The sequence below is a fragment of the Lacerta agilis genome, chromosome 6 (genome assembly GCF_009819535.1).
Source record: "Lacerta agilis isolate rLacAgi1 chromosome 6, rLacAgi1.pri, whole genome shotgun sequence".
NCBI classification, from domain to species: Eukaryota; Metazoa; Chordata; class Lepidosauria; order Squamata; family Lacertidae; genus Lacerta; species Lacerta agilis.
Genome location: NC_046317.1, coordinates 20,331,566 through 20,355,880, shown reverse-complemented (window position 1 = coordinate 20,355,880; position 24,315 = coordinate 20,331,566). Strand labels below are relative to the sequence as shown.

Genomic DNA, 24,315 nt, shown 5'->3' with positions numbered 1-24,315 from the left:
ATATTTCCTAATAATCCCTAATACTGTATTGGACACTGCTACACTTAGGACAGGATATAGGTGATAGGAGGCTGCATTATTGTGGAGGGGGGAGAGAGAGAACTGTAACCCCTTCTGGCTACTATTTGTTCTCCCCTTTCTTTTAAAAAAGGGGGCATTTTGGAGTGAGCTCTAGGGCTGGACTATAGCTCAGTAGTGTAGGTAAAGGAAAAGGTAAAGGACCCCTGGACGGTTAAGTTCAGTCATAGTTGACAATGGGGTGCGGCACTCACCTTGCATTTCAGGTCGAGGGAGCCGGCACTTGTCCACAGACAGCTTTCTGGGTCATATGGCCAGCATGACTAAACTGCTTCTGGCGCAGTGGAACACCGTGAAAGAAGCCAGAGCACATGGAAACACTTTTACCTTCCCACCGCAATGGTACCTATTTACCTTCAGTAATGTAGAGTGCATTATTTGTACAATTCCCAGATTCAGTCTCTGGAATTGCCAGATAAAGAAATTGGGAAAGACATAAGCCCAAGACTCTAGAGAGCCCCTGCCAGTCAAGGTAGACAGTTCTGGGGTAGACACACAAGTAGTCTGACTGGGTATAAGGCTGTTTCCTGTGCTGGAAAATTGAGCTTTATCTGTTTGGCTTCTGCAGTCCAAAGTGGGAAAGTGAAATTGACAAGGCTCAGTTTCACAGGAGGAAGTAAAACTGATAAGGATCATCCACAAATAAGCCAAAACACAAAAACCCTGTGCTATACATAACTTTAAGCTTTATAACAGAAATATACCCAAGCCCATTTATTATTTTATACGCTGATCGGGTCCGAACCAGCCGTAAGTGATTAGGGAGAGAGCTTGAGCTCATGGTGAATGCATCAATCGAATCATCGACTCCATATGCTGCAGCTATAAAAATAGCAAATTGTTGCTGAAGGAATTGTAGGAGGTGTCACAAAGGAAAGCAATGTGATTATGGTGTACTTTGCAGGGTCATATGAATAATTTTTGCTGTGCCCTTCTTTTTTTGGCAATAATTGTTTAGGTGTAATGTGTAACTTGTGTTAAAACGTGGAATTTTGTGCTGGAGCTGCCTTATACTGAGCAGTATTGTCCCAATGACAGACTTCAGCTCTCTAGTGGTTTCAGACAAGAACTCCTTTCCTAGCCCTCCTGTAGAGATGCCAGGGATTGAACCTGGGGGACCTCTTGCATGAAAAGCACATGGCTGATGACTGAGCAATTATGGCTCTCCCAAATTGGGATCCTTCTTTTATTCCTTTCTCCATAAAGCATTATTATTGCAAAGGTACAGAAATGACTCAGCAGGCACTCCAGTTATTATCGCAAGCATCCAGGTGGGACATTTTACAATACACCTTGCAGCATGTAATCATTACCTAGCTTCTCACCTGGCAGTAGCTTCCACAAATACTGCTTAGGGATCAAAGGCTCATAAACGTGGCGTGCGAATTTCATTGGCTTGTTGCGAGTCCTCATGGCACATGGGGCAGAATGAAAGTTTTGAGCAAGATAAGGCGTTCTGTCAGGCTTGGGGTGATCAAGTCTCCTTTCTCTTTCCCTCTTGCAGTTTTTCAAAGGAAAAGCATGTTATGGACAGGCTGGGTATGGAGAGTTCTCCAGAAAAACTCAAGAAAGAGCTGGAAGAGGAGCTCCAGTTGAGCAGTGAAGAATCTGCGCAGCCATGCCTGGTATCATGGACGTATTCCACGACAGGTGTGTCCCGTTTTTCGTCTCTCCTCAGTTGGGTAATTCTGCCAGCTTGTTTTCCTTTTCCTGTTCTTTCTTCCTTGCTTGCTAAATCCAGGTACTTCACAATTCTATCTCAAGTCTTTCACCACCACCTCTGTGTTGTTATTTTTTTTGGCAAATCGGTTCAAATTTATTATGAACGTGCTTGTGCCAATAGTTCAAATCCAGCAATTTATGGAGCAGGAAAGAAAAGTGAAAACCTGAGGATGTTATTCTGGGAGAGGAATTGCATGTATAGAGGGAAGTGCAGAAACCTATCCCCTTCCTGACTCTTGAGCCTAGATCCAGTTCAGTCACGCCTGCTACCCATTTAGAGCGGTCCGCAAATGATACGGAGGAAACCTGTAACACCCATATTACTCTCCCCTGTAATTATCCCTCAGCTTGTTTAATTTAATATAAAGAGTATCTTAAAGAGACTCGAAGGAACTGTCCTTTAGTTAGTTTTTGAACCCAATTATATCACTGGAGGTTCAGTGCTAAAATGCACTTCCAGGCAACGCCTTAAGCATAGCTGGAAATATAGCTATGAGAGAATTGGCCACACACACCGCTAAGTCCCTTTCTGGCTCAGAAATTGATACTCCATCTATTCTGAGAATCTTTACTATAAAAAACAACAAGCAAGGTGATAGCTCTCACAGTTTTGATAATTTTGCTCTTCCTTTCTTGCTCCCTGTCAGTCCTACCTGGAGAAGAGGATCCATGTTACTGGAAAACGTGACTAATTAATGTAAAACATCAGCCAGATATTTTAATTTATTTCATTTATCCTGCTTGCAGGAACCGGGTTTCTGATTTAGCAAGATTTTGAGCACATAATATATACTCTAGCCACAGAAATCGCTGAATTCCTTACTGAAACTGAATGATGTTATAATGATGATAATTGGGAATCAAGACATGGGAGGCCATTTTAAAGCATTAAGCAACACATTGCTTTTTCTTGGTTTTCACCATATTTACATGCGTCTCCACATCTGTCTGAAAGCAGACATTATTATTTTAATCTAATGCAACTGAAACAGCATGAGCTAGTCATCAAAGTGCAGACCTCTGGAGTTAAGAGCAGCCTGTGGATATCAGCCCTGGAAACCATTCAGAGATAGTAGTATCTGGTGGCCATGTGATGTACATCTTATTGGCCAAAGTTTGTCTGATGAAAAAGATAAGAGCCCTAAAAAAATTAAACCCACTGAAGGAAGGCATTGATGAGGTCACTTTTAGGGCCAATTTAAATAAAAAGTTCTACCTTGATGGTAGCTGAACCCAGCTACGGTTTTCGGTTGTGTGGAGGATACTTTATGACAATGGGCACAATTTAGAGAAAACATAGTGAGTCCAATTGTATTTGCGAGTTTCCTAAAGTTGTGCTTACCAGAAAAAATTCCCACCATAAGTAAAATACATACAAAATGCCATCATTTGCACATTTTTCATGGGGTGAAAATCTGGTCATTAGTTGCCATTCTAACTACCTCTTACTTTTATTTTTCATTTTTATAATTGGAAAAAGAGGGAGTGTCAGAATTAATTTGTGGGTGTGGAGGAAGCTGCATTTATGTCATTATAAGGATTAGGAATAATTAATAATAATATTAATTTTATTATTTGTATCCCACACATCTGACTGGACAGCTTCCAACAAAATATAGAAACACAGTGAGACATCAAACATTTAAAAAACTTCCCTATACAGGGCTGCCTCAGATGTCTTCTAAAAGTTGTATATCTCCTTGACATCTGATGAGAGGATCTTCCACAGGGCAGACACCACTACTGAGAAGGCCCGGTTCCAGCAAGCCATTTTGAGAAGGTGGTGAAATGCAGCCTGCCACAGTTGGTGCTTTTGACCATTATGTCTAGTTTCGCCCTCAGCTGGGGACAAGCAGCAACAGAACTCACTCAGATTCAGAATGCATTTATTCTAACACAGCCACTTGCTGTTGCACTGGTTTGGCTATACCAGGGGTAGTCAACCTTTTTATACCTACCGCCCACTAATGTATCTTTCTTGATGGTAAAATTTCCTTACCGCCCACCAGTGCTTGAGGGAAGGGTTCAGTTTGTGCCGTAGTGTTGGGATTTTACATAGCCGATGCTGGCTAGTGTGATTAGTATAAATCACATGAGATGTCTGAGAAGAGCGTGGGAACGGAATACTGTCTTATTTCTTCCATCTGTTATTGTACTGTACTTTCACTTTTGCAGTATGCAACTGCTTGTTTTGCCAGAGCTTGGAGAACACAGACGTGATTATGGATTCTCTGTATAGAATGTAAATAAAACGTAGTTTAGATCTACGGATGTTTCCTTTTTCTTGCTGTGTGATGCCAGAAGACTTGTGTGCACTTTTCATAAGAGAGGTATCACAGGCAGGCACTCTGGAGTGAAGGGACATGCCATTCCAGAGATGTGCCTACTAGGAGACGCTCAGAGGTACTGGGGGGTTTGCTGTCCCCCCCAGGAGCGTTTGCCCCTACCACCTACCTAGAATCCTGAAACGACAACTAGTGGGCGGTAGGGAACAGGTTGACAACCCCTGGGTTATACAGTCATACCTTGGTTGTTGACTTGTACATTTTGGCTCCCGAACGCTACAAACCCGGAAGTGATTATTCCAGTTTGCGAACGTTCTTTTGGAAACCGAACATCCAATGGGGCTTCCGTGGCTTCCTGCACTCAATCAGAAGCCGCGATTTGGTTTTTGAATATTTGGGAAGTTGAACGGACTATCGGAATGGATTCTGTTTGACTTTCAAGTTACGACTGTGTAGCAAAGAAACAAATCTTGCACATACAATTAAGATTTCAGAAATTGTTTCAAGGGGGAAAACATTCAAATATCAATATTGATGCCACAAGGAAGTCAAGCATCTGTTGTAATCAATAACATTTCCATTAATATTTTAGTATTAATGCACTTAAGCAGTATGCAAGCAGGAAACCTCACTGTCCTCGATGCAGAATACTTATCCATGTCTTTTAGTAGGAAACAGGAATTTATCCCAGGAAGATAATCCCATCTTTGAAGCTAGGAACAGATAGATGTATTTAGTGCAAAGTTCTTCACACACCAGAGCAGTTTTGGAGTGGGCACCACCACAAAGGGAGAAAGGATTAAACTTTCCTTCACTATACCAGTGTTCCTCCTGCTGCCTGAGCAGTTTATGGTTCTTTTAAATAATTGTATATTAATTTATATTCACACAATTAACGTCACACCAATTTTGTCCCTGACATGCAGCATGTTGGGAATATAGGAGAATAGCTGGAAAGAGAGAGCCACTGTAAGCTCTGTTGGCCTTGACTGCATTGTGTAGTCACACAGCCCTGCATCTGTTTAGCTTTGGGATGCTGAAAGCTCTTTGTGTTCTGATCACGTCATGATTTTTATTATTATTTTGCCATTGCAGATTACAGTTTGGTGTGCCCTTAAAAATTTCAGAAGCGTATTTATGTTTGTTTTGTAGCAGCTTTCAAAAAGACTTTGTTTTGTTGTGTGGAATCTTAAATGTTTTTGATTTATTGTGGTTTTGGCTTCTGCAGGCTACAGCCTTCATAATTAGCTGTGTTAGGTAGATTGAAAACACAGCGGGTATCCTCATCTGAGCTGAAAACAAAGTGAATCAGTGGGATGCTAAGGCTATTAAGACACTCTCTGACTACTTAAGCAGTACACAGTTGAGTACAGTACATGACCACATGGCACTCAACTGTTCTTATTGAAAGAGCCATCCTTAATTCAGGCTGCATGTACACTCATGTTTACTCTGCATCCAGTGCACTCCCACCACTGGTATAGGAAGCAGTGTGCACATGATGCTACCCACAATGCACGTCTATCCTGTCATTCCTTATGGAATACCGTAGTTTTATGCATTTCTCCATTTTTTCCATCCTACCGGTAATTGAGAAAAGGAAAAACCTAGCTGTGTTTTAAGCCTGTAATGTGTCCATAGCCTCAGTGTTAGCAAGAAGGAATGGAGGTGTCTTGGCTCCCAGTCCAGAGCTCAGTGTGCCCAGTAATTCAGAGTTGTGAATGAGAAGAAGAGAAGAAGAAGAGTTTGGATTTGATATCCCGCTTTTCACTACCCGAAGGAGTCTCAAAGCGGCTAACATTCTCCTTTCCCTTCCTCCCCCACAACAAACACTCTGTGAGGCGAGTGGGCTGAGAGACTTCAGAGAAGTGTGACTAGCCCAAGGTCACCCAGCAGCTGCATGTGGAGGAGTGGAGACGCGAACCCGGTTCCCCAGATTACAAGTCTGCCGCTCTTAACCACTACACCACACTGGCTCTTTCCTAATGTTGGGGTGCCAGGTGCCTACCAGAGCTTCCTTTTGCTACAAAGGATTTCATGGCCTTGTTTCCAGATGTAAACAAGGGTAGGAATTTAACTTCACCATGACAGGGTATCCCATGGATTCTACTTATATTCCTAGGCTAATCAGAATTTGGGCTGCGAAGCTGATCTTAGTCTTTTGCAAGGTCCAAATTTAAAAGTAGCAGTTTGAGCTATCTTTGTCAGGCATTGGAGCCTAAGCACAATACCAGAAGACAGAGTGCCAGGTTGAAGTCTTCCGTATCACTGAGATGGAAAAACTGTATGGGAAGCTCAGAAAAGGGGAAGGGCCTGTGGCTTAGCTGACTATGTTGAATAGTGGTACAGTCCTATTCCAGAACTATAGCTGGACTACAACTCACACCAGCCTCAGAGTGAATTGACAGGGATGATGAACATCTGGAAACACCTGGAGGACACCAGGTTGTGGGAATGGTTACTCTAGGACAGTGTTTCCCAAACTTGGGTCTCCAGCTGTTTTTGGACTACAACTCCCATTATCCCTAGCTGGCAAGACCATTGGTCAGGGATGATTGGAATTGTAGTCCAAAACCAGCTGGAGACCCACATTTGGGAAACACTGCTCTAGGATATATCTTTAATGTTTTGCCATTTTATTTAAATGCAACAACTTTTGTGATAGATAACGATGAAGCATTTTAAGTACTTTTTTTTTTAAAATGAAAATACGCTGAAGCTTTCAGTAAAAGAAAGTAAGGATACACTTGTCCAATAATGGCTAATCTCATTCTGATTCTCTCTTAAAGGTGTCTGAAAGCCTTGTTCAGAGAGATGGAGATTTCTTGATCAGGGACTCTCTCTCAAGCCCTGGGAATTTTGTCCTTACCTGTCAGTGGAAAAACACCTCTCAGCACTTCAAGATCAACAAAACCATCTTGAGGCTCAACGAAGCCTACTGCCGTGTTCAGTACCAATTTGAGGACGAAAGTTTCGACAGCATCCCTGGACTGGTCCGGTGCTATGTGGGGAACCGCCGGCCAATCTCAAAGCAGAGCGGAGCAATTATATTTCAGCCCATCAACAGGACTGTCCCATTGAGGTGTCTGGAAGAAAAATATGGCACTTCCCCAGCCCTGCAAAGGGAGGGCAGCATTCCGGAAGGAAAAGTGGAAACTCCAAAAAGACTGAGCCTTAATATGTGCACTCGCCAGGCCAGAGAGCAGAATTCAGTCCGAGGAAACCTTTTAAGGTACGACTATATTGCGCCATCTGTGAGAGTTTGAGATGGATGCCCTACTCAGGAGATCAGAATGCAGCTCTAATTATACAAGGGAGGAGAGTAGAGTATACATGATCAAGGAAGCTCTATCCCATCACTCTCATGTGAAGAGCAACTGTCTGCCAAGGGGAACCCATCTGCACTCATGGATCCGTGTGGAAGATCCATGATTGGGTTTCTTGACTTTATTTTAAAAGCCAAAAAACAGTTTTGGTTTGTCTGAAATGGCTAGGGGAAGCCATGCTTTTTAATATTGTAATTTTATGTTGTGAACTGCCCTGAGATCTACAGGTACAGGCCGGTATGCAAATTTAATAAATGCAACTACTACTTGGGAAGGGCTCTTTAACCTTTTCTCCCTGCCTGGTTCTCTTTTAAAATCTGTCAACTCTTTGGTCTTAAAACATCTATTAGCCCTGCTTTGGGGAAAGGCTGGTGCCTGTGTTTTTATCTCCCCCCCCCACCCAAATGAGCCTATTAGTAACTTTGTGGCAGTGATTTCTGTTGAACAAATGTTGCTGGGAGAAAGGTTAGGCACCCCCACACCCAGTGCTGCTGCTACAAGTCCATCTCCCTGTTCTCCCCCATCCTCCAGCTGTTTAAGGTTCTAGAGATCCATACATCCTTGTTCCTGGCACTGCTTTTAAGTAGCATTGCAAATCAACTAAATCCACATTCATTCATATCACTCTTTTTGCTCACAAAGTTCAAGCCCAGTGTACATTGTTCTCTTACCAACCCATTTTATCCTCATAACAATCCTGTGAGGGTGGCTTGGGTTCAGAGCTAGAATTGTGTCTATAGACGTGGTGGGGACACACTTTTTCGTGGTTTGTGTTTTGGGATCATCAGTCAAGAGAGTCAGATGTCTGATGGCCTGGCAATGAAGAGATCAAGCAGGGATGTGCAGCCTATGGCTCTAAAAGTATGGTCTGTGTGCAGAGGCATAAAGGAGAACTTAAATTTTAAAAATTAACATTAATTAACTTTAATTAACATTGTGACGTTCTTCCCCTTTACAGAAACAAGGAAAAAAGTGGTAGCCATCCAGCCTGCTTGGACCATGTTCAGGAGAAGAGATTCCCCCTGAAGGCTCACCAGTCGGAAAGCTACCTGCCAATCAGTATGTGTCACCTGAGCTATGTGCTTGGAGCAAAACGGAGGGTGTTGCGGCGGTGGGCTGCTGTTCATTGAGCTTCTGTTTTAAACACGTCCTTGGGGAATTGTACACTTTTTAGTGTCTGGGCACAAGAAAACAACAAACACATTGTGTGTGTGTGTGTGTGTGTGTGTGTGTAAAGTACATGCCGCCCATTCATTGCATAATCCCTGCCTTTCTCTTCTATCCCCAATTTTGAAGAACCAAGCACGAGGTGGAAGTGTTGGCTGGACTTGCCTCATAAGACTTTGGAGAGTGTGGGACATTGCCCCCCTCCTGCCCACCTGCTTTTTCTATCTAGCAAAAGTTGCCCTCAGCAAAATCTCACATGCCACCTGGAGCTTTGTATCTACAGTGACGGGATTTGCATGTGCCTTAAAGGTCTTTGTAGGTATTTTCCTGCATTCTGGAAACAATTAGTTTTACATGAGCTGTGCTCTGAAATCCATTCCTGTCATAACTCCTTGTGCACTCAGGTTCCCTTTTCGGAAAATGTTCTTTCCGTGCAAAATGTGTGGCTATTTCTTGTGAGTCACAAGCTCTCATTTCTGCTCTTACCCATCAGATTCAGTTACAAACCAGTTCCTATTCCAAGCCCTGGAGATTTTCCACTTCTGACTGTACAGCCCAGAACATTATCATACTCACTGCAGAATAATGTGACAGTGCAGCTGCTCTGTATATCTTTGATTTTTTTTTTGGGGGGGGGGTGGAACCTGTATATTGGTGGAGCTTTTCGCTTCACTGTCTCTAAACTATGCATCTTAAGTATGTGGCATTGAGAAGAATGCAAGGCATCCTAAATATATTGTTTGGTTTGTAACTATGGTATGCGTATTTGTGTTAACTGCCCTGTAATCCTCAGATGAAGGGTGGTATAGAAAAACAAAGCAACAAATACTTTAACTAAGGAAATAATGAGTGCACAGAATTGGCTCCAGGAGTGACATATTTATTATGTTCAGATATGAAAAGTCCAGCATGGAAGTGATGCATCTGTGCAAGAGTGCAGCACTTGCCTGAAGAGCAAGGCCTGCTTGGCTTGACAGAACCCTGTTTCTTTCTCTCTGAACCCTCCTGCCTCTCCAGATAAGGGCGTACCTAGGGGTTGGCCAGGTTGCCAAGGGCACAGGCCCAGAGGGGTGCAAAAATCATGCCTCTCCACTCTGGCTCAGCTCCTCTAGCAAGGGCACAAGGGAGCGTAGTACGCCTCTCTGTTCAGCTCCAGGATATTACAGGGAATGACTGGTTTGTGCATCCCTCCTTCCGCTGTGCTCTTCAGGGGACTCCAGATCTCAAATGTGAGTACTTTGCAGCGCACAGAAGAGGAGGCAAGATGGGCCTGGGGGCTACATGTTGCCTGCATGCTCCACCCTTCAAAAACCAGCCAGTAACTTGTCGAGTGAACACTTTCACAAGGCCACTTCAGTGTGTGAAAACCTGATAGGGTTGTGATACCCTTTTGTGTGAGTGAATCCTGATGTCAGCCACACTTGTGGGCTTTCAACACCTCGCTCACCCATCGCCTGTGCAATGACTGGAATGGGAAGGAAAGCCTGCCATTTCTTGCCAAGGCATGCGACTCTAGATTTTGGAAGTCTTCTTCCTTCTCTGTCTCCCTGACAAGTGCTGCTCCCTTGCCATTTGATACCTCCTAACCTGTGTTGCCTCCTCCTCTTAACTTCCAGGTTCAAGGTACCCATCTCAGGGAACTGAAGTTGAAACCAGCCCTTGTCCAAAGTCGCCAGCGTTCAGGACAGGCAGTGAGCCCGCACTGAGCCCTCAGATGTTCCGGAGAGCCGCCTCTGAGTTGCAGCTCATCGATGCTCTCAGGGGTTCTGACAGCCAGCTGTACCCCAGGCCTCCACCCAAGCCCAGCAAAGTCCCCTTTCTGAGGCCACCGCACGGTTCGGAGGCACTGTATTGTGAATTGAACGCAGCGTTTCCCACAGACTGCGGGGTGACAAAGCAACCTTTATGCCAGAAGGACAGCTTTGTAGAGCATCTGGCAACGAGGGAGAATGGGACACATTCATCCAGGCATTCCAAAAGGAGCTACTTGATCCTGGGTGACAATGATTCTTTGCTGAGCGCTGCGGACCCACTCGCGGCCCAGATGGAGATGTGCAAAGAGAGCGGCGTCTTTGTTGCGCCTGTTCTTGAGATGTTCTCCAGTTTCAGGCCTAATGATTTCGAGTCCAAGCTCCTTCCTTTGGAAAACAAACCCTTGGAGACAGCGATGCTGAAAAGGGTGAAGGAGCTGTTCACAAACAACAGTGCAAAGAGAATCGCTCTGCATATGCTTAAAATGGACTGCAAGGTAAACTGTCTGTTTCTTAAAAAAAAAAAAAAAGTAGTACTACTGTATTGGTCCGAACATAAGCCACACTTTTTTCCAAATTTGGGCCGTAAAAAGTTAAAGTGCAGCTTATATTCATGACCTTAATGCGCAGCTCCCCCCCCCCCCGAAGCAGTGCGCCGCCTGCCTGTCGCTCCCAAGCCTCCCCCAGCCGCCTAGGGAAGGGGGGAGGCTGCTGCTAAAGTGGTGCGCCCCCCCCCCGAGCGCAGGACAGCAGCTTTCCACCTGCCCGCTGCTCCCAAGAGGGTTCATGCAGCCTGTGCACCAACTAATCTCTGGTGAAAGGTATTTTTTGAGCCACAAAATACAGAACAGCATAATGCAGCACATTTGACTCCAGGTCCGACTTAGCAGCTAGAACAGTATAGCCTCAATCAGATCATAGCAATTAGAGGAGCGGAAGGGAGCTGAATTTAGACCTGCCTCCTCTGAGTCCAGCCGGTTGGTGCCGTTGATTATTTGACTGTGGCTGCATTCATATATGGACGGATCAAGGCTAGTGGTTTCTGGCACGTTACTTGCCCAGAAGGAATTGTGACTGTCGGGATGTGGATGCACTATATAAGAACTCTTCCTTCTGGGCGAGTAACTGACTGCAAGTCTGCACAAGAGGAGTGCTACCATATTGTTTGCTTGGGGTGAGGTGGTGTGAATCTAGACATTGTCTGATTAAACTCTTGAGAGAAGGGCTTGGGTTAGATGGCTGTGTTTCTGTGAAAGACAGAATGGCTCAGGAGACAACAGTCGTGCTAATCAGCAGAGCTCCAGGAAATAGTTTTGTGCATTGTAGCGGCAGAAGAGGCTGCAAGAGCTAGTGAGGTATGCTCATTTATTGTAGGAGTATTGATCTCACCTGAGTTTTGGTAAAAGCCCAAATCACTTTCAGTTCCCCGTGTATCTGTCCCAGGATGCGGTCAGCCAGCAAGGTAGCTAATAACTACATAGACTCCACAGCAGCTGGATCCAAGATTCCTGGCATGCTAACTCTGCCCTCTAGCGGAGCTGTCTTTGAAATAAGTGCAGCTATCTGTGCTTGTAGCAATAAATAATTTAGATCCTCCTGGCAATTGTTTGGGGTATACTTGGGAGTAGACTCTCGAGTTTGTCAATTTAAGCAGCAGGTTTTTGCAGAGGATAGGATTCCTTGTGATAGATACCGCTAGGAATGCCACAGGAAGTCTAGGAATTTTTTAAAAAAATGAGATACAGATTTCACCCCCCCCCCCTTTGCATAAAGCCTAGTCACGGGAACTGGATTGGGTGTGAGGGTGGATTGCAGCAGTTTTTCCTGATATAGCCTGGGATATATGCTGGTGATGTATATATTAAAAAGTGATGATGCTGCAGATCACTGGAAGGGACAGAACTATGTATCAGAAAGTGATAAAGGAGATTCTAACAGGAGATGGTGGACTTCCCTTCCTTGGAGGTTTTTAAGCAGAGGTTGAATGGCCATCTGTCATGGATGCCATTCCCTGCATTGCAGGGGGTTGGACTAGATGACCCTTGGGATCCCTCCCAACTCTACAATTCTGTGATTCTATGGGCTGGTAACATTGCATACTGCAAGAGCCATGCAAGAGCCATGCTGACGAATGCTTATCCAAATGTCCCGGCAGGGTGGGAAGACATGGCAACAGCTGTATACAAACCCGCAGTGGTCATTCCAAGCTACTGTGATCACAAGTACCTCTTCTAGGTTTTGTTTCATGTTTAGAGGAAACTGTTGGCTGGTGAGCTTGATATATGGAAACACCCTAAGTTACTGGGATAAGCTGTTTTTATTTGGGAGATGGGGATTATAAGCAATCTTTTGTGCTGCAGTTACAGGTGGGTAGCCTGTTGGTCTGCAGTTTGTCACCTTAGAGACAAACTCAGTTGGTCTCTAAGGTGCTACTGGAAAGAATTTTGAGCTGCAGCACATCTTTCCTGCTCACTTTCTGTGAGAATGACCCATTACTTCAAATCCCTGCTTGATACCACCCAGGTGTCAAATGGCATTATCTACACACAGCTTCAGTGTTATCTCCCCTCTTGCTGTCATTGGTCCTTTGAATGCTTGCCCCTAAAGCTATTACAGGCTTGTTAGAATCAACAGCTTCTTTGAGGATTCTGTAAATCAAGTTGGCATCAGCTGCGGTCCACTGCACTGAGAGGGACAGTGAGGACCTTTCCGGCGCTCCTCCTCATTACTTAGAGTACTCCACTCTGAGAGCTTAATCTATATTTATGTTCGTTTTAAACCAGGCACTAGAGGAATTGCCTGTCTCCTGACATTGAATTTGCCCTGGTCACAGGAGGGTCTCCAGATGAGATTGGTTAAGCCAAGTAGCATTTGGGGCCCGTTATTAGAGAGAGTGAGGATAATATTACTAATGACGCTTAGTGCAGCCCAGAGGGCTAGAGGTCCCTAATGAGGATGATGCTGGATACTTTGACAATGCTGTAAAATATGACTGCCATTATGACTCATAAAGATTTCTGGCGGATGTTGTAAAATGTGCCAGATGTTTCTCTTGTCTTATCTGTTGGTGATAAAGCTTGCAATGCTGTCACAGGCCTGCAGCACCATGTCTCCTGGTGATGATCTTGGGAAGGGGGGGATTGACTAACCCAGACGATCTCACACAGGACCTCCCGTATGCGCAAGTGACTTCAGTGTTTGGGCAAATCATAGTAACATGGTGGTCACCAAGGAAGAGACAATTGTACATACACCTCTTTATTTCACCAGCAATTGTGCATACACCTCTTTATTTCACCAGCTTTTGTTTGCAGCGAGGGTCATGTCACTTCCAACTGATGCTGGTTGAATGGATGCGGTTGCATTTGTGTATAATGTAGCTACTATTAGCAGAAACCCTCTGTCTCGTGAGAAGAAAGGGCTAAGGAGTAAACCCTAAACAAATCCAGAGTGGAGTCCCTCAGGTGGTTGGGTGGCACCTTGTACGCCTCCTTCCTGCAGTCAAGCTGGTGCCAAACATACTGCTCTGCTTTCCTTTGGACCGCATCAGTGAGGCTGAGAGGGAGGACTTGTTTGGGCAGCCCAGGACTTCCATATGCATTGCCCAGGCTTATGCCCCGGAGAGGTCACTTTGGTGCTGGTAACGTGTTTGACTTTACCCCTGGAGGCGCACTCCATTGTCTCTTGAGACCAGTGGGTGGCAACAATTAGCAGAAGGGCTACAAAAATGCAGGAAGGTGAATCTGAAGCAGTTCATTGAAAGGCCCAAGTGCTTTTCAAAGCGGTTGACTTGTGGGCAACAGTTTAATCAAGACAGCCGCCAGCAGCCAAACCCAATTCCTTAGGGGTTCGTTTAGCCCTGAAGAAAAGCTGTCTAAAACACGTCAGGCCTTAATAAACTGCTTTAAATTCACCTTTTGAGGCTCTCTCTTTGCTTCATGAGTGCAACAAATGTGCTGTGTTGCTGTGTGGGAGGTTAAACAAATCCTAAGAAACTTAGATTGATCTCTTGATTGGTTCACCTTTCCACTGGCTGGATCTTGGCAAGCCTAGAGATTGCTGCCTTTCTGTTTGGGCTTTTTCTCTGCCTCCCTCTCCACCTGCAGTTAGGGTAAATGAGAAAGCTATGCCACTGTTTCTTATGCTTGTAACCTATCTTCCATAATGAAACTTAGGATCTCATACAGAGGGCTCTCGGGTAGTACCTCTATAGCTTCAACAAGGCCGGCCCTTGGGATGTTTGATAACACTCCATTGTGTGCCTTTTCTATACCATGTCCTGGGACTGCCTGCTAGGGTTAAGCTGTGCTCAAATGTTGTTGATTACTGTTTCACAACACAGTTGAAACAAACCTATAGCTTAAACTGTATGCAGTAGAAATCTAGAAACTTGATTATGTTTGCTTTGCTTTTTTAAAGTTTCTAATTCAATTAGAGAAACAGTCTATTGACATGCTAAAATTCACTGCAAAAAGAATTAAGTGTTAAGATGTGAAAGGAACCGTGAGCTCGGTAACCGTTCCACCCAAGTGAGGACCATGGAAGGAAACCTCAGTGGAATTTTGTCTATGGGGAACAACTCTTGAGGTTCATGGTGGGCTGCGGAACAGCAAAGGAAGGGGAGCTTGGGGGTTTGCCAGCTGACTGGGGGTGGAGGGAGCAGGAAAACTGACCTGCTCTTTTGTCACTTTAAACGTACCCATGTCTGGAAATCAACAGCTGAACCTTTCACAGTGTGGAGGCAAGCGTCACCATCTGATAAAAGCAGCTATTAAAAGCACAGCTGCAGTTGCAGGCTGAAAAGTTGGCAACCCTAGCAGGAGCTCTGTATAACTAACATTGGATCCCCGTGAAGCGTTAGAACGGAACAATCGTGTGTCCCTTGGAGAGAGAGGCTGCCTTATGTTTTATGTATTGCTTGTGCAAGCTGGCAGCCTTTGGATGGTAGCTGCTCTGGCATGTAAAGCAGCAAGGAGCATTTGGGGCTACTGAGGGTTTTCAGCATAAATGTTGGTTAATGTTCAGGCTGCCTTGTCTCCACCCTGACTCATTCCGTACGTACGCACTCTTGCTGCACTTGACAGGTTGCTAGGATACTGGAGGTCTCCGAAGAGACGAGGAGAATCATGGGAGTGAATTCAGGCCTGGAACTTATTACGTTGCCGTATGGACACCAACTGCGCCTCGACATAATTGAAAGGTAAACACTGTTATTGCTACCTTATAGGTTTCCTTCCCCTTGTAGGCTCTGCATAAAATATCAGGCTGCCAAGGGAAACTGTCAGGGGCTCATTGTTGTTCTCTGTAAAAAAAGTATTTGTCAGTTCTGCCTTTCCTCCCACTATTTATCTATTGTGGCATAGATTCCTAACGGATGCCATATTAATAGATTCCCAGTGATAGGGTGTGATTTTGGTGGGCTACTGAAAGGCTAAGCACCTTTTACAAAAGGACTATGCAAGGAAAAATGTGAACCTATTAATAATAATAATAATAATAATAATACTGCAATATTTTATTTTTAAAGGCTTCTGCGCATGTTTACATGGACACCAACATTGCGGGGGTGGGTTGGGAGGCATTTAATCATGAACTGTGAGCAGGTTTTTGTAAATAAACTATAATATCAAGGGAAGTATTTTAAGCAGGAAATAAGTCCAAAAAGATGTGTAGCACGACCTGAAAAACTAAATGCCTTATGTTCCCACATGTCACCAACACAGATAATCCCAGGAATCTTAAGTGCAAAACATCTCTTCAGGGACTCTGAAAGCCTCCTTTGAGGCCTACAAACTAATACCTTGTCTGCATTCAAAGCCACCAGGCCGCCCCCTCCTCTTCAAAAAGTTGCATGCAGTGGTTTAGAGCTTTTAGCCAACCATGTGGTTGCCATGGTTTCCTGCTCCAGATCAGAGAGAGACCCATTGCACGGAATGGTCTGATTGGCAAATAGCTCCTCCCGCTCTCCTCTTGCCAAGCAGTGAGATGACCCACTCCTGTGCTTTTGTGAAAGACATCTTCAAATTGCTTTGCCAGTCTTGGCACCTCTGCTGCCAGCATGGGGGCTGGCAATTTCTTTCCTCCCAGGCCCTTCCAACTGGGTTTGCATTCTTTTGTTGGCCTGTCATGCCTGGTCACAGGCATTACTGTCTCTCCTCCTTTCTTCTTCATTGAAAGGGTGGGTAGCTACGATGAGAGTATTGTCAAAATGATCCTTAGGCGTTGAGAGAATTCACTCTAAATGTTCTCAAACTCACTGCTGGAGCTTGCTTAAATAGCCCCAAAGATGGAAAAGCTGCCAATTAGGTTGATGATTGGCTAGTTTTCATACTGAAACAATGGCTATGTTCCCACATCATGGTTAACCATAGATAATGGCTTATTGTAAACATGGAGAGGGCTCCCACTGCACTCCTTTCCTAGTGCAAGCAAGAGTTAACAAACCATGATTCCTGGCTTGGCATGCTTCAAACAAAGCATAGAGTAAAGCCAATCTTGGTTTGCTTGAGCAGAACAAATGACAATTCCGATGTAAATCTAAGCTCAGGGACCATGGTTTGCCGCATGCACAAAGAAATGAGCTAAGAGGGTGCCATCTCCACATTTGTAATAAACCTTTAATTAAGCCAATGAAAGCTGGCAGATTGATTATTCTTGTGTGATCCTTCTAAATGAGTATTTCCCTCTTACATAGAGATTTGTCACGCTGCGGCAGATTGATAGAAATGTATTGTAACAATATTTGCAATTTTATTCACTTAATTGACTTAAATATTTTGATGAGCTAAATGGTACCCCTGATTAATTGGACAATTTATTTATTTTGGGGACCAGTAAGAAGGAAAACATTTTTAAAGCCATAAAAACAGTAATTTTAAAAATTCGTCCTATATCCACACACACACACACACACACTTTCAGAAATGTTCCTCCAGGAAGGCCTACCTCTTTCTAAGAAAGTGCCTGCTTGCAAGTGTACTGTGCAACCTCTAAGAACAGAGAGCAGTTGTTTTCTTCAGATCTCCTGCTTTATTATAAATAAATGCATGCTGCATGATGTCACCACAGTACTTTGAGGTCATATTTGTGCTTGGATTCAGTTCCACGGGCAGCTTGAAATCTCATGGCTCTCCTGATATCTTAAGACTGTTTCTGATTTCTTTCCCCCTTTAGACACAACACCATGGCAATAGGGATAGCAGTTGATATTCTCGGCTGCACAGGAAACTTAGAAGAACGAGTTGCAACGTTAAACAGGATCATCCAGGTTGCTGTGGAACTCAAAGACTCCATGGGGGATCTGTATGCATTTTCAGCTATAATGAAAGCTCTGGAAATGCCTCAGGTAAAAGGAATTCCCCACACTAAACTATTTAACATGCAGTCTTAAGGTGTGGGGAAGGAGGAACTGCCTTTTGTGCTTAGCAAGGCATTGGATAAGGTTCTGGCATTCTTCTGTTCATTTCCTGTTCTGGAATTCCTGATTCTCCTCCTCCGAACACCGTGGTTTGACCAAAGAGGTGTCTCCAACATTGGCTTTCCCTCTCTGAAATTGGATGGGTGGATCCAATCTATCCTGTTGACTCCTGGGACACCTTGCAGACTGTAAGATTGCACCCACGTGAGGGGTTCACACACAAAAACTAAGCCATTATTAAATCAAAGCTTAGCATTATGTCTGAATCCATCGCAGCAACTTAACTATTGTCTACTAACTTTGGTTTAAGTTCACTCATTAACCAAGGTTCACAGTTGGCTTACTGACCTTAATAAATAGCATGAAAGCCTGGATTTCCTCAACTATAATTAACTGTAGGCAAAGAGCTACAGACCTGTGAGTGAAGATTAGCAAAGAATCCAAACTGATTTCAATGCTACTCTCACTGGTAGGTAAAAATGATCCACAGGGCTGGTAAAAAAAAAAAAAAAAACCCAACACCTTACTGCCCAGAATGGTTCTTCAGATTTTGTCCCATCTTCCCTGATCATTGAGAGGGGTTGCCCACTGTTTGCAGTCCTGCGGCATTACTGTATTTGTGGCTGTCCTCCTTACCACTCACATTTGTTTGTATCTTTACTAAAATGTGGGGAGTAAACCTAGTGCTAGAGGTTGAGCCAGTGTCAAGTAGACGCCATTCCCATCCTTGTGCACAGTGCTTCTTATTCCGGCACCGCAGAATACCATTTACAATTGTAGTTCAAGATGCACAAGGATTCCTAACAGGCGCTAAGAAACATGCTGGGTGATGAGCGATCCGCTTCCAGGTTTGAAAACTCCTCGTTTATACAGGAATTAGATTTAGTGTAGCCAAGCTCATTAGATCTTATGGGTAATGCCCACCCACAAGTAAAATGGCAAGCTGGAGGGTTTGTTGAGTTGAACTGCTGACTTGGGAGGGCCCAAGCCTACTGCTAAAAAACGAGACCTTCCAAAGTGTGGCCGATTAGCTACACCCCTTTGTTGGGATCAGATCTGATACCTGGGAAGAACTGTTTTTACAGGGTTTCCCAAACTTGGGCTCCCCAGCTGTTTTAGGACTACAATTCCCATCATCCCTGACCACTGGTCCTGCTAGCTAGGAATGATGGGAGTTGTAGTCCAAAAACAGCTGGAGACCAAAATTTGGGAAACCCTGATTGTCTGATGAGTAGAACAGGTTGGAGGGCCCAACCAAGCTTACTGCTAAAAGGGAGTCCTTTCAAGGAAGCAGATTTGCTGCAGCCCTTCACTGGGATGAGCTGTTTTTAAACACCTAGCAGGGCTGGTGGCTGGGATGGCTTCGGCTAACAAGCAAATGTTCTAGTCTGCCACTTCATATAGCATGTTAGGGCAGTTTCCCACAGGCAGCTTCTGCTCTGAGGATGCAAACTGCACACTTGATGGAACAGCAGCAAAATGTTGCTGATTTGTATGGAATACCCCTTCTTTTAAGTTGCACCAAGTTTGATTTTTGTCGCTGAGGGACTGCTTGACAGTTTAGCTGCTCTTCCTCTACAGGTCACAAGGCTGGAGCAAACGTGGACCGCTCTGAGGCACTGCTACACACAAACAGCCATTATATATGAGAAGCAGCTAAAGCCGTTCAGCAAAGCCTTGCATGAAGGAAGAGGTAAGTTAGGGCAGCTGCATCACATTTATCATCGCCATCATCAGTGGAGTCTAATCAAGTCCATAGGCCACATCTGTTACTGCATTAATGGAGAGTGCGGAAGAAAGCCCAAGTCCTAAAAGTGATGGTAACGGACAAAATGCATTAGATGTAACCACATCCTGCCTTACTCATGGTTCACTCCTGTTGTGGGGAGGGGGGAAATAACTCAGGAAGGAGGGGTACACTATCATTCCCTGTCATTGAAATGCTTTGAACAAAATAACCCATGTGCAATGCATGAATTAGATCTTCAGGAACAGTGAATAATTTCCACTGAATATCTAATTTGCTTCTCTGGGGATGCAACAAGAAGAAACCTATGGCCAGGTCAACTTTTTTATCCACTTGCCAAACAAAGCACAAGTCATGGTTAGGGAGAGAAGGAGGAACCAACAAAAGGGGTTGTATCTGCATCAGCCAGCATTTTGCTTAGGGGAAATTTGGTGGTCATATTACAGAACTGCATAGCAAGCAAAGTAATGAAATCCTGCTTGTGCATGACATGAGATAGGCTGGTTCCTCTAGCTAGCAGGGGGGCAAAATGTAAATGTTTGTTTGTTACCTCCTTTTCAGAGGCAACCTGCGTTCCACAAAATGTGGTCACTGTCCCCCTGCTGATGCCTCTTATTACGCTTCTGGAGCGCCAAGCTGTCGTGTTTGATGGAATGGATGTGTGGGAGAACACGGACCAAAGCTGCGAAATAATGCTGAAACACTTGGCGACTGCTCGCTTGATAGCGCAGAATGCTGACCTGTACAGCGCAAATGCGGAAAGGATGTTAGCAGGTAGGAGGGGAATGTACTGCTGCACACTGTTTAATTCCACAAAAACGAAGGCGGGGGGAGATGATATCCAGGGCTGCTGAAAACAGGTCTTGTTTCTAAGATCTTCCCTTGCAGAGAGATGTTGCAGGATGGATATGCATCAAATGCACCTCCTGGCATTTGCGGTCTGCATACAGTAGCAGCTTTGGTGTATGCTTTGCCTGTTGCCCATGTCTATACAGCGTTGTAAGCTGGAACCAGCTAAGTCTTGCAAGTAGATTCGACTGAGGAACAAAGTACCTGCCCTTTTTAGGTACTTGCCATGACTAGTTATATAGCATAACAGCTTCAAATTGGGCCTAAGAAGCTGATGTTTAGGCTTTGTTGTCGGCGATACATCTATGAGAAACGTTTCTCATTACCAGGTTTAAAGTATGGTTGGATGAATAGGTTTTTAAGATGACAAAGGCAGGCCCAGAACTAGTTTCCTTGTTTATCCAGTTTGGCCACTGGGGAGATGGGAGGCAGCCCTCCACTTTGGGTACCCTCCTCAAAGTGGCTAATTTTTTATATGAAGAGCGTCCCTAGGGATGCAGTCATGTGGGAAGAAAGATAATCTGACCCAGTGGCGTAGCATTGGAGGGGTGTAGTGGCTGGGGCAGTGGCAGCTCCTTTGCCTTATGGGCAGACCGCAACAGCAGTTTCACTCAGGTGGTAGGAGTAGTTGCGGCTTTACCCACGATATACTAGTAAAGAGGGAGGAACAAGCTGCATCGGCAAGGCACCAATACTGCTCGTTCCTCCACACTGCTTTGCTGAGGAGGCCTTAGCCAAGTAGTATTACGGAGCCACCAGCTTGCACAAGGTGGCAGCTCCGTGAAACTGAAAGGTGTGTGGTTGCTGCTTCCCTTAGCTAAGCAGTTAATGGAGCCTGTGCAAGCCAGTGGAGAATCAGGAGGGGGATTGGGTTGCGAAGTTGCTTCCTCACTGGGGCGAAACTGCCTCAGCGTTGTCACTCTGACACCTTGCAGCGCTGTGGTAGGAAAGCAGGGTAAACAACGTGGTTTATTACCAGATCATGATATTTGCTTCTACAGATGCTCCTGCATAGAAGCATTGCCAGACTTCTGAGCTGGCCTTTTCAGTCTGTTGCTGTAAAAGGTGCTTTTCTTGGATGCCTTCATGGTGAAAAGGCTGTTTTATAGTAATTTATTTTCCATTTTCTCCCATCAGGTTTTCGGCCAGATGATGAGATGAATGAGATCTTCAAAACAGAATTTCAGATGAGATTGCTCTGGGGCAGCAAAGGAGCACAAGTTAACCAAAGTGAAAGATACGAGAAATTCAACCAGATCTTAACTGCACTCTCCCGAAAATTAGAACCCCCTTTAGCAAAGCATATTGAGCAGTGAAATGCTCAATGGACACTCAACTATAGTTGGTTCAAAGAAAACACACTGTAAAACAGGCCTGCATCAAATGTTTGCCTTTCCCTATCCCCTCAGAGACGCGGGTGGCACTGTGGGTTAAACCACAGAGCCTTAGGTCTTGCCGATCAGAAGGTCGGCAGTTTGAATCCCCGAGACAGGGTGCGCTCCTGTTGCTCAGTCCCAGCTCCTGCCAACCTAGCAGTTCAAAAGCATGCCAGTGCAAGTAGATAAATAGGTACCGCTCCGGCGGGAAGGTAAACGCCGTTTCCGTGTGCTGCTCTGGTTTGCCAGAAGCAGCTTAGTCATGCTGGCCGCATGACCCGGAAGCTGTACGCCGGCTCCCTCGGCCACTAAAGCGAGATGAGCGCCGCAACCCCAGAGTCGTCCGCAACTGGACCTAACAGTCGGGGGTCCCTTTATCCCCTCAGAGTAAGAAGAGGGTGCCTTTTGGGGGGGGGAGTACTTCCTGAAAAGTGTTTTCCAGGAATATTTGCATTCCCTTACTGACTTTTTGTTTGGCACATTCTTAGAAACTGTTTCTCCTTACAGTACTGGCAGTAGTGATTCCAGCAAAAACAGGGATCACAATGTGAATTCCACATGTATGGCCCATTGAGAAAAAGGGTAGTGCTTTCTGGCTCATAATCAAGGAAGAATTGCTGAAGGGGGTGTGAAAGTACTTGTTGCCACTGCCATTTTGCATACTCTTGCTGTATGCAGTATCATTTGCAGCACCTTCGGGATTTGTAAATTGCACCATGTGCATTTTAGTTGCCTAATAAGATTTGACTACTGATTTACAAAGGAATCATTATTTATTATGGGTATCTTTAATTATCTCTTGCTCAACAAAGACACTGTCCTGTTAACGTAAAGTATTGCTGACACAGTGGTTTTATTAGAATATTTTTAGTCTTGCATCAAATAATGTTATTAATAAACTGTAAGTAAGACTAGAAGTTACAGGAATGGCTTTGCAGAAGGTATCAGTTGTATGATATCCCTTAAAATGGATAGGGAAACTTGTACATGCACTTGTGAATTAAAGCATCTCATTGTGGAAGTATTTTGTTTTCTTGCCTCAGTGAAATGGGAGAGGATAAACTGAGGGGCCCAAGCTATCCAGAACTGACCTGCCCATCTTTCCTTTCTCTCCAACTTCCATCAGCCCTAAGCAGCGTGATAAAGGATGATGGAATTACTCTCAGCAGCCAGAAACATAACTAGACACTGCAAGGACCTATCAGGAATGAACATAGACCAGTGGTACCAAAATGTATGGCAAACTGCCCTATTAGAAAAGTTGAGCAAAACAACCACAGGGAAAAGCAAAGGAGGATGCCTTCACCCCAGTATGGTTCCCCTTCACCCCATACACAGGACAATGACCTACCCCACCCCAAATCATGCAAATCAATATGAGTCTGACCAAACTGTGGGAGGCAGTGAAAGACAGGTGTGCCTGGCGTGCTCTGGTCCATGGGGTCACGAAGAGTCGGACACGACTGAACAACAACAAACCTGACCCCCCCACATATACACTGCAACCAAGCAAACTCAGGGCCCCCCAATCTCTCACAGTATGAACGAAAAAGAAACAAACAAACAAATGACCTACCCATGTGATGCTGACAAAAACCCCTACACTAAGCAACAGAACAAAAGAACAGTACCCCCCCCACTCTCTTTTCTCCCAGCCACAAGATGTCTACAACAAAAGTATCACTAAATGTAAACGAAGTGGTAATGATAAAGGCACCCTTGTCTGATTTGTAACACAAAATCCTTCAAAACTAATTACAAAATAAAGGGTGCTGGAAGTTGCATCCAGCAGCATCTGGGAGTTCACCACATCATACAACATTGCAATTCCGGCCCCCTTCCTTGGCTAAAACTGCTTTTATGTTCTGCTCTCCTGCCTTGAGAGCCCTCAGCTCTGTCCGCAATTGTTACCGCAAATGTATTTCATTACTTATATCATGGAACATTTCTCAGATCCTGTGATGCCTGAGAGTATATGGAGAAAGAGTAGACAAAGGCTTGGGAGGGAAGGTGACTACTTTGGATTGTGGTACTTCATACAGCACCAGCCACACTATTGTTTATTTATAAAAGTATATACGTTTCCCCCTCGTAAAGTATCAGGGAACTATACAGGCAAAAATATTCTCTCCCTGCAGCCAGTTTGTCCAACAATGGCTCAAAGAAAAAGCACCCCTCTATCTTTCTGCTTGTATGCTGGAAGGCATGGTGGTGACCATGACAGGAATCCCACGACAGACCAAACCACCAGACTTAATTAAAAAAAGGCACTCGATTCCACCATGGCCTGCTGCCCACAGCTTTTTATCAAACTAGCGAGGTTGGGAAATGTGACGCTTAAAAAAGAAGTAAAGCAAAATAATGGCAAGGTTTTTTTCACATAGCTTTCACACACTAGTGCATTCCTCATTGCTTTCAAGCACACGCCCTGCAATCATCACAAGGCATGTCTTAATCTGCAGCTTCCCCGTCAAGAGTCACAAAATTCTGACACAGTTTCTACTTATTTGGCATTAGAAAGCTAAGGAAGGAGCACACAAAAGGCCCACTCTGGATTTTGAAGCCAGCAGAAGACAAAGGAGACAGCTGTCCAAAGG

At 44.6% G+C, this 24,315-nt stretch overlaps 1 protein-coding gene across 1 annotated transcript in view; it reads left to right on the top strand.

Annotated features, from left to right (window-relative positions):
* BCAR3 (BCAR3 adaptor protein, NSP family member) overlaps positions 1-21,758 on the top strand; it is an 88,821-nt gene extending 67,063 nt beyond the window's left edge. The window contains 10 exon segments of the mRNA XM_033151548.1: positions 1,584-1,685; positions 1,687-1,728; positions 6,875-7,317; positions 8,370-8,470; positions 10,195-10,826; positions 15,414-15,529; positions 17,503-17,674; positions 19,328-19,439; positions 20,055-20,267; positions 21,480-21,758. Of these exon segments, the coding sequence (XP_033007439.1) occupies positions 1,584-1,685; positions 1,687-1,728; positions 6,875-7,317; positions 8,370-8,470; positions 10,195-10,826; positions 15,414-15,529; positions 17,503-17,674; positions 19,328-19,439; positions 20,055-20,267; positions 21,480-21,658 (2,112 nt within the window). The 3' untranslated portion in view covers positions 21,659-21,758.
* Positions 21,759-24,315: the final 2,557 nt, after the last annotated feature.